The sequence below is a fragment of the Triticum urartu genome, chromosome 5, assembly GCF_003073215.2.
Source record: "Triticum urartu cultivar G1812 chromosome 5, Tu2.1, whole genome shotgun sequence".
Classification (NCBI taxonomy): Eukaryota; Viridiplantae; Streptophyta; class Magnoliopsida; order Poales; family Poaceae; genus Triticum; species Triticum urartu.
Window position 1 is genome coordinate 397,069,658 of NC_053026.1, and position 10,659 is coordinate 397,080,316.

Genomic DNA, 10,659 nt, shown 5'->3' on the forward strand with positions numbered 1-10,659 from the left:
CACAATCGACATAAGCCTAGCAGTGTAAAACTACTATAAACCCTCCGTTGTTTTAGGAGTGCTATTTCAAGAATACAGTACACATCACTCCCCTAAAAAAACACAGCACGTATCACAGAAATCGATCCAACGACGCGAGGTTCACGGGCACGTTAGAAGATCCGGGTTCCGTAGAATTCAAATTCCTACTCATCTACCTTGCTCAACGTCCGATAACAGTTTCGCGGTATCCTTCTCAGCCTCCGGCGACGACTCCTTCAAACCATGAACAGCGGATCCTCCATCTCCATCGCCGCCTTCCAAGCGAGAACCCTCGTGCTCCACCTGCTGCATCTCCGACTCCGCCAGCGACTGCATCCGGGCACGATCCCTGTCCCGGGGATAGCTGCAGTACAGGAAAGAGTATATGGCGGCGCAGACCGTGAACGGTATCGCGATGGCCGTGTACAGCGCCTTGGCCAGCGACGCCGCGTTCTCCCGGTCCAGCCGGGTGCTCGTGCCCTTGTCGTCCGGCCTGTACCCGTACACGCGCTGCGCCAGGATGCCGACGATCGGCGGCGCGAACGATGACAGCACTGTCTCGAACGACCTGTCGAGCGCGTAGATGCTCGTCCTTGATTTCTCCGGCACGATCTCCGCAAAAATTGGGCTGCAAAATTTTGATGTTTTTCACATGAATGACGAGTGTCCATCTTATATGTTGAAAAGCTCTGGAAGTACGGCGGCGAGGCTTACAAGTTTGTAGCCGGGCCGTTCCAGGAGATGAACACGCCCATGACGAACAGGACGACGCCGTGGATGACGCCGGTGGACGGGTCATCGGGGAGCCCCCTGAGCAGCACGGCGGCAAGGGGCACGGCCGAGCCGGCGCTGATCTGCGACAGGACGATCCTCCCGGCGTCCGGGTACCGCAGGGCGAGGAGGTCGCCCAGCTTGCCCCCAATGAGGCCGCCGAGGGAGCTCGCGACCCAGAAGATGGTCATGAGCACGGCTGTCTCCCGGTGGCTGAACCCGATGAGCTCGAGCCACATGGACGCGAAGGAGGAGAGTGCGGACCACGGGAACGAGCCGCTGACGCCCTGCGCCACGAAGATCTGGAACGTCGGGATCTGCACCACGAACTTGGCCTCCGCGATCATCTCCTCCACCACCTGCCGCACGGCGGGCTTCTCGTCGCCGCCTGGGCCGGCAGCCGCGTCGCCCGTGGGGAAATGGGGGTCCACGGAGAAGAACCAGTTGAGGGCCCCCACGGCGACGCTGATGACGGCCACGAGGTGGAAGGCGATGCGCCAGCCGGCGATCCCGAGGACCGTGGTCTGTGCCAGCAGCAGGCCGACGAAGCCGCCGGCGATGAGCCCGAGGCAGCTTGCGAGCTGCAGCCAGCCGAACGCCGAGCCGCGCGTGCCGTCGTCCGTGGAGTCGGCGACCAGTGACTGGATCGATGGTACCACGAGCGCGAGGCCGATGCCGTTCAGTCCCCTCGAGATTGCTACCTACAGTACAAGTGGAAATTTCAAACTGATGAACTGACAATGAGATTAGACAAATAGCTAACTTTACTGCACATCACACACAAACACACACACACAAAAACTGAGCTTGCAGTGCTAGTACTTGCTACATGATTGTCCAAAAATATACTGTAGTATTAAATGGAAAATTACTCTCTAGTGTAATATTGTGTCTGAAACTCTGCGGTGAAGTGTCAAAAGAGAGAAGAAAGACACCCTGGATTTTCACATGTTTGTTTGGAAGGAAATCAAATCCATGAAAGCCAAAGCACGGGGAACTAATATTTCCTTTTCTACGAGGGAACTACAATATTTCCCATGTCCTGAAATCTAATTTAACAATGTCACTACTCACTATATATTTCAAAACTTGTCAATATTGTGTCCTGATTCCTGAAAGACTGTGCTTGCTGTGTCAGTACTCAGAAGCATTATAAAGCTTACGACGCTTCCTAAATAAAATCCCTAATGGAGCCTCAGTATTCAAAATTAAAGAAGTGCAATCTGAATCTGGACAATATTTTTTTACCTTGGAGAGCACAGCAGATCTACAGACTGCAAAATCCCCAACTCGACATGCATCAAGCTGCAGAATCAGAAAACAGGAGCAAAGCGCGAGCAGGAAGGGTCGGGAGCTGGTACCTGAGTGAAGGTTTCGGAGACGCCGACGAGGAAGGTGGCAGCGGCCCAGAGGAAGGCCCCCACGGCGATGACGCGGGCGCGGTTGTGCCGCGCGGCGGCGTAGGCGGCGAGCGGGTAGCACGCGGCCTGCACGATGGAGCGGCACAGCGTGAGGGAGCCGAGCCAGGTGGGGTCGGCGTGCATGGCGGCGCCGATCTCGCGGTACACGGCGGGCAGCAGCGCCTCGTCGGCGCGCTCCATGATTGACGCCAGGCTCACCAGCAGCAGCGTCCGGCGCCGGTCCCGCTCCTGGTCCCGGTGCGGCGGCCCCGTCATCCTCCCTCGCCGCCCGCTCTCTCTCTCGCTCGCTCGCTTGGTCAGTCCACCAGCTGTCTCCGGTCTCCCCCCTCCGCCATTTTAGTAGTACTGCTACTGCTATGCTGCTCCGCCGGCGATCCAGGGTCTCCTCTCCTCTCCTCTCCCCTTCGCGGGAAATTTTATATTACGACTTCTCCGCCTCGTTACGCGGGATACCTGTCGTGGCTTCTGTCTGCTATCGCTGACGAGCGGGCTCCGCTGCGGTGCGGGCCCGTCTTAACCGGGAGGTGATTCGCGTGCGTGGATCGTTGGGTAAAGCTGAGCCGAGGTTGTTTGGGTGATTCTCATTGGTTCCGCTTCTGTGGGCCGCGTGCGTGGATGGAGGCGAGGACGGAAAAATATTCCCATAGCTCAGCCTTCGGTTCTTTTTAGTTCACATATAAGATGTCAAATCCTCGTAAAGTTTGATTAACTTTATAGAAAAAAGTACCAACATTCACAATCTGAAATCAATATCAATAGATGTATCATGACTTAAAGTTTCATATTGTATAACTTTAGCATGATAGATGTTGATATTTTTTCATATAAATACGGTCAAATTTTGTAAAGTTTGACTTCAGAGAATTCTAATATGGAGAGTAAAAAGGACCGGAGGGAATACAGTCCTCCGTTGGTGCTTCGGCCGGGTCCTGGTTAGGCACACGGAAGTCCACGGCTGCTCTCGGCGTTTCTGCCTCCTTTGTTGGGGTTCAGACTTGAGAAGCTCCTCTGGCCTGGCACGATTGCAAAGACCAAAAGATTGCCGTTGATGGTCAAGAGTGGGCTTGCGCAGAGGTCGTGAATTGGGGCCTTAAGGTGTCATCGCTCGTGCTACTGGAAGATAAACTTGAGCAGGAGTCTGACGCGTGTTCATCTCCATGCCGCCTCATGCAAGATAAACTTGGATCTTTTCTCGGAAAATAAAATGTATTGATATCAGTATTGCGTGGCATTTGCTTCTGAACACAGCTTGTGCATATCAGGAAGACGGGCAACGGCGCCCCTCCCTCCAACTCCCTCCCTCCCTCCCGCAGCGCTCATGTGAATGCCCGGGGGGGACCCTAGCCGCCACCGCCTCTCACCTCCTCCCTCGCCGCTGCCTAGAGGTGCCGGGGGGCAAAGCCCGGCTGGCAAGGGCGGTGGCGGGGCCTTCGTCTCCCCGCCGTGCGAGATCCACGGCTGGCGCGTGTGGGCCGCTCATCTGGGGGGGCTGGCCTACGGCGGGGGCCAACGGAGCGACGGCGCTGCTCTGGGGTCGGCGGATGCGGCAGGTTCAGATCGAGCGCTCGGGCCAGATCGGCTCGTGAAGGGTCGGCGCGCCTCCGGTCATATCCACGAGGATTTGGTCCCATGCGGCGGCGGGTGTCGCGGGATGGTGGTGGAGGTCCTCGTGGGCTCTATGTGAAGGTGGCTTGCAGTGGCGTGACTGCAACCGCGTGGTCGGCCGGTCTGCTTGCGGCGACGGCGGGAATTGCTCCGGCGTTTGTTCGTCTGCGGCTTACTCGGGTGGGTTTCCTCCCTCTACGGATTCAGATACGGGCTCGATAGGCAGGGGTGGCTCCATGGTGCAGTGTTGGTGCGCGCGAGGGCTTGCCGAAGGTGGTAGGGAACTTCAGGAAGGGGGCAGGGGTGCCCCTCCGTTGCATCTGGTGGCTGCTCTGTGCGGCTGCCAGAATTCCCTTGGCCTAGATCTAGCCGCCGCGGCCACCAACCCTGCCAAGGTGTTTGTTTTGGGGTAGAGGGGGGGTCTTCTGCCCCTTCCCCGCCGGCCGCATCGGTACGGTGTATAAGTGCACGAAGGTTGGGCTCGGATGCTTGGGCGGCGGCCTTGATGGTGGTGCCGGGCTGCTCGTGGGCAGAGCACACGGCTCGGGCACTGTCCGTTCACCATGGTCGTGTGGGCGGCATGGTGATCGGGGTGTGTCGTGAAGGAAATCTGCCCTAAAGGCAATAATAAAGTTATTATTTATTTCCTTATATCATGATAAATGTTTATTATTCATGCTAGAATTGTATTAACCGGAAACATAATACATGTGTGAATACATAGACAAACATAGTGTCACTAGTATGCCTCTATTTGACTAGCTCGTTGATCGAAGATGGTTAAGTTTCCTAGCCATAGACATGAGTTGTCATTTGATTAACGGGATCACATCATTAGGAGAATGATGTGATTGACTTGACCCATTTCATTAGCTTAGCACTTGATCATTTAGTTTGTTGCTATTGCTTTCTTCATGACTTATACATGTTCCTATGACTATGAGATTATGCAACTCCCGTTTACCGGAGGAACGCTTTGTGTGCTACCAAACGTCACAACATAACTGGGTGATTATAAAGGTGCTCTACAGGTGTCTCCGAAGGTACTTGTTGGGTTGGCGTATTTCGAGATTAGGATTTGTCACTCCGATTGTCGGAGAGGTATCTCTGGGCCCTCTCGGTAATGCACATCACATAAGCCTTGCAAGCATTGCAACTAATAAGTTAGCTGCGGGATGATGTATTACGGAACGAGTAAAGAGACTTGCCGGTAACGAGATTGAACTAGGTATTGAGACACCGACGATCAAATCTCGGGCAAGTAACATACCGATGACAAAGGGAACAACGTATGTTGTTATGCGGTCTGACCGATAAAAGATCTTCGTAGAATATGTAGGAAGCCAATATGAGCATCCAGGTTCCGCTATTGGTTATTGACCGGAGACGTGTCTTCGGTCATGTCTACATTGTTCTCGAACCCGTAGGGTCCGCACGCTTAACGTTACGATGACAGTTTCATTATGAGTTTATATGTATTTTGATGTACCGAAGGTTTTTCGGAGTCCCGGATATGATCACGGACATGACGAGGAGTCTCGAAATGGTCGAGACATAAAGATCGATATATGGGACGCTATATTCAGACACCGGAAGTGTTTCGGGTGATTTCGGAGAAAACCGGAGTGCCGGAAGGGTTACCGGAACCCCCCGGGGAAGTATTGGGCCTTAGTGGGCCTGAGGGGAGAGAGAGGGCAGCAGCCCATGAGGTGGCGCGCCCCTCCCATGGGGAGTCTGTTGGGAACGTTGCAGAAAACAAAATTTTCCTACGGTTTCACCAGGATCCATCTAGGAGTTCATCTAGCAACGAGTGATTAGATGCATCTACGTACCTTGTAGATCGCGAGCGGAAGCGTTCAAAGAACGGGGATGATGTAGTCGAACACGACGTGATTCAAATCACCGATGATCTTAGCACCGAACGGACGGTGCCTCCGCGTTCAACACACGTACGGAACGGATGACGTCTCCTCCTTTCTTGATCCAGCAAGGGGGGAAGGAGAGGTTGATGAAGATCCAGCAGCACGACGGCGTGGTGGTGGATGCAGGGCGTCACAGTAGCAGGGCTTCGCCTAGACTACGAGAGAGACGTAACGGGGAGAGAGGGAAGCGCCAGGGGCTGGTGTGGGAACGAGCAGGAGGGTGGCGTCACAGTAGCAGGGCTTCCTATACTACGAGGGAGAGATGTAGTAACAGGGGAGAGGGAGCACCAAGGGCTTAGGTATGAAGTCCCTCCTCTCCCCCACTATATATAGGAGGGCCAAGGGGGGGTGGTGCGCCGCCTAGGAGATCCAATCTCCTAGGTGCGGCGCCAAGGGGAGGTTTCCCTCCCCCCCAAGGCACCTAGAGGTGCCTTCCACCATTGGGACTCTTCCCTTAAGTGAAACCCTAGGCGCATGGGCTTTTGGGGCTGGTGCCCTTGGCCCATCTAGGCCAAGGCGCACCCCCTACAGCCCATGTGGCCCCCCGGGACAGGTGGCCCCACCCGGTGGGGCCCCCGGGACCCCTCGGTGGTCCCGGTACAATACCGATAACCCCGAAACTTGTCCCGATGGCCGAAAACACTTCCTATATATAATTCTTTACCTCCGGACCATTCCGGAACTCCTCGTGACGTCCGGGATCTCATCCGGGACTCCAAACAACATTCGGGTTACTGCATATACATATCTTCAACAACCCTAGCGTCACCGAACCTTAAGTGTGTAGACCCTACGGGTTCGGGAGACATGCAGACATGACCGAGACGACTCTCCGGTCAATAACCAACAGCGGGATCTGGATACCCATGTTGGCTCCCACATGCTCCACGATGATCTCATCGGATGAACCACGATGTCGAGGATTTAATCAACCCCGTATACAATTCCCTTTGTCAATCGGTATGTTACTTGCCCGAGACTCGATCGTCTGGTATCCCAATACCTTGTTCAGTCTCGTTACCGGCAAGTCACTTTACTCGTACCGTAATGCATGATCCCGTGATCAACCACTTGGTCACCTTGAGCTCATAATGATGATGCATTACCGAGTGGGCCCAGTGATACCTCTCCGTTATATGGAGTGACAAATCCCAGTCTCGATCCGTGTCAACCCAACAGACACTTTCGGAAATACCTGTAGTGCACCTTTATAGTCACCCAGTTACGTTGTGACGTTTGATACACCCAAAGCACTCTTACGGTATCCGGGAGTTACACGATCTCATGGTCAAAGGAAAAGATACTTGACATTGGAAAAGCTCTAGCAAACGAACTACACGATCTTGTGCTATGCTTAGGATTAGGTCTTGTCCATCACATCATTCTCCTAATGATGTGATCCCGTTATCAATGACATCCAATGTCCATAGCCAGGAAACCATGACTATCTGTTGATCAACGAGCTAGTCAACTAGAGGCTTACTAGGGACATATTATGGTCTATGTATTCACACGTGTATTACGATTTCCGGATAATACAGTTATAGCATGAATAAAGACAATTATCATGAACAAAGAAATATAATAATAATACTTTTATTATTGCCTCTAGGGCATATTTCCAACAGTCTCCCACTTGCACTAGAGTCAATAAATCTAGTTACATTGTGATGAATCGAACACCCATGGAATTCTGGTGTTGATCATGTTTTGCCCTAGGGAGAGGTTTAGTCAACGGATCTGCTATATTCAGGTCCGTATGCACTTTACAAATCTCTATGTCTCCATCTTGAACATTTTCACGAATGGAGTTGAAGCGACGCTTGATGTGCCTTGTCTTCTTGTGAAACCTGGGCTCCTTGGCAAGTGCAATAGCCCCAATGTTGTCACAAAAGAGTTTGATTGGCCCCGACGCATTGGGTATGACTCCTAGGTCGGTGATGAACTCCTTCACCCATATTGCTTCATGTGCTGCCTCCGAGGCTGCCATGTACTCCGCTTCACATGTAGATCCCGCCACGACGCTCTGCTTGCAGCTGCACCAGCTCACTGCTCCACCATTCAACATATACACGTATCCGGTTTGTGACTTAGAGTCATCCAGATCTGTGTCGAAGCTAGCGTCGACGTAACCCTTTACGACGAGCTCTTCGTCACCTCCATAAATGAGAAACATTTCCTTAGTCCTTTTCAGGTACTTCAGGATATTCTTGACCGCTGTCCAATGTTCCTTGCCGGGATTACTTTGGTACCTTCCTACCAAACTTACGACAAGGTTTACATCAGGTCTGGTACACAGCATGGCATACATAATAGAACCTATGGCTGAGGCATAGGGGATGATACTCATCTCTTCTATATCTTCTGCCGTGGTCGGGCATTGAGCCGAGCTCAATTTCATACCTTGCAAAACAGGCAAGAACCCTTTCTTGGACTGATCCATTTTGAACTTCTTCAAAATCTTATCAAGGTACGTGCTTTGTGAAAGACCTATGAGGCGTCTCGATCTATCCCTATAGATCTTGATGCCTAATATATAAGCAGCTTCTCCAAGGTCCTTCATTGAAAAACTCTTATTCAAGTAGGCCTTGATGCTGTCCAAGAGTTCTATATCATTTCCCATCAAAAGTATGTCATCTACATATAGTATGAGGAATGCTACAGAGCTCCCACTCACTTTCTTGTAAACGCAGGCTTCTCCATAAGTCTACGTAAACCCAAACGCTTTGATCATCTCATCAAAGCGAATGTTCCAACTCCGAGATGCTTGCACCAGCCCATAAATCGAGCGTTGGAGCTTGCACACCTTGTCAGCATTCTTAGGATCGACAAAACCTTCCGGCTGCATCATATACAATTCTTCCTTAAGGAAACCATTAAGGAATGCCGTTTTGACGTCCATTTGCCATATTTCATAATCGTAGAATGTGGCAATTGCTAACATGATTCGGACGGACTTTAGCTTCGCTACCGGTGAGAAAGTCTCATCGTAGTCAACCCCTTGAACTTGTCGATAACCCTTAGCGACAAGCCGAGCTTTATAGATGGTCACATTACCATCCGCGTCTGTCTTCTTCTTAAAGATCCATTTATTTTCTATGGCTCGCTGTTCAACGGGCAAGCCAGTCAAAGTCCATACTTCGTTTTCATACATGGATCCTATCTCGGATTTCATAGCTTCTAGCCATTTGTCGGAATCCGGGCCCGCCATCGCTTCTTCATAGTTCGAAGGTTCACCGTTGTCTAACAACATGATTTCCAAGACAGGGTTGCCGTACCACTCTGGTGCGGAACGTGTCCTTGTGGACCTTCGAATCTCAGTAGGAGCTTGATCAGAAGTATCTTGATCATCATCAATAACTTCCTCTCTAGTCGGTGCAGGCACCTCAGGAACATTTTCTTGAGTTGCGCCATTTGCCGGTTCAAGAGGTAATACCTCATCAAGTTCTACTTTCCTCCCACTTACTTCTTTCGAGAGAAACTCTTTCTCCAGAAAGATTCTGTTCTTGGCAACAAAGATCTTGCCTTCGGATCTTAGGTAGAAGGTATACCCAATAGTTTCTTTAGGGTATCCTATGAAGACGCATTTTTCCGACTTGGGTTCGAGCTTCTCAGGTTGAAGTTTCTTGACATAAGCATCGCATCCCCAAACTTTTAAAAACGACAGCTTAGGTTTCTTCCCAAACCATAATTCATACGGTGTCGTCTCAACGGATTTCGACGGAGCCCTATTTAAAGTGAATGCGGCAGTCTCTAAAGCATAGCCCCAAAAAGATAGTGGTAAATCGGCAAGAGACATCATAGATCGCACCATATCTAATAGAGTGCGATTACGACGTTCGGACACACCATTACGCTGAGGTGTTCCAGGCGGCGTGAGTTGTGAAACTATTCCACATTTTCTTAAGTGTGTGCCAAATTCGTGACTCAAGTATTCTCCTCCACGATCTGATCGTAGAAACTTGATTTTCCTGTCACATTGATTCTCAACCTCACTCTGAAATTCCTTGAACTTTTCAAAGGTTTCAGACTTGTGTTTCATTAAGTAGACATACCCATATCTACTCAAGTCATCAGTGAGGGTGAGAACATAACGATAGCCACCGCGAGCCTCAACACTCATTGGACCGCACACATCAGTATGTATGATTTCCAATAAGTTGGTTGCTCGCTCCATTGTTCCTGAGAACGGAGTCTTGGTCATTTTACCCATGAGGCATGGTTCGCACGTGTCAAATGATTCATAATCAAGAGACTCTAAAAGTCCATCTGCATGGAGCTTCTTCATGCGTTTGACACCTATGTGACCAAGGCGGCAGTGCCACAAGTATGTGGGACTATCGTTATCAACTTTACATCTTTTGGTATTCACACTATGAATATGTGTAATATTACGTTCGAGATTCATTAAGAATAAACCATTGACCATCGGAGCATGACCATAAAACATATCTCTCATATAAATAGAACAACCATTATTCTCGGATTTAAATGAGTAGCCATCTCGTATTAAACGAGATCCTGATACAATGTTCATGCTCAAACATGGCACTACATAACAATTATTGAGGTTTATAACTAATCCCATAGGTAAATGTAGAGGTAGCGTGCCGACGGCGATCACATCGACCTTGGAACCATTCCCGACGCGCATCGTCACCTCGTCCTTCACCAGTCTCCGTTTATTCCGCAGCTCCTGCTGTGAGTTACAAATATGAGCAACGGCACCGGTATCAAATACCCAGGAGTTACTACGTGCACTGGTAAGGTACACATCAATTACATGTATATCAAATATACCTTTGGTGTTGCCGGCCTTCTTGTCCGCTAAGTATTTGGGGCAGTTCCGCTTCCAGTGACCCTTCCCTTTGCAATAAAAGCACTCTGTCTCAGGCTTGGGTCCATTCTTTGACTTCTTC

At 50.8% G+C, this 10,659-nt stretch overlaps 1 protein-coding gene across 1 annotated transcript; it reads right to left on the bottom strand.

Moving 5' to 3' along the window:
• LOC125556070 lies at nt 1–2,613 on the bottom strand. Its single transcript, XM_048718871.1, has 3 exons — nt 2,154–2,613; nt 736–1,493; nt 1–649 (listed from the first exon to the last, which is right to left on the bottom strand). Exons 1-3 carry the CDS (start codon nt 2,466–2,468, stop codon nt 190–192), a joined length of 1,533 nt encoding a protein of 510 aa, XP_048574828.1. The 5' UTR covers nt 2,469–2,613; the 3' UTR covers nt 1–189.
• Nucleotides 2,614–10,659: the final 8,046 nt, after the last annotated feature.

Excerpts from the sequence above, each read along its gene's own strand:
- LOC125556070 (XM_048718871.1), bottom strand. The coding sequence starts at position 2,468 with ATGACGGGGCCGCCGCACCGGGACCAGGAGCGGGACCGGCGCCGGACG. Across the intron at positions 1,494-2,153 it reads TCTCCGAAACCTTCACTCAG|GTAGCAATCTCGAGGGGACT; the intron begins GTACCAGCTCCC and ends CTTGTACTGTAG. Across the intron at positions 650-735 it reads AACGGCCCGGCTACAAACTT|CCCAATTTTTGCGGAGATCG; the intron begins GTAAGCCTCGCC and ends AAAATTTTGCAG.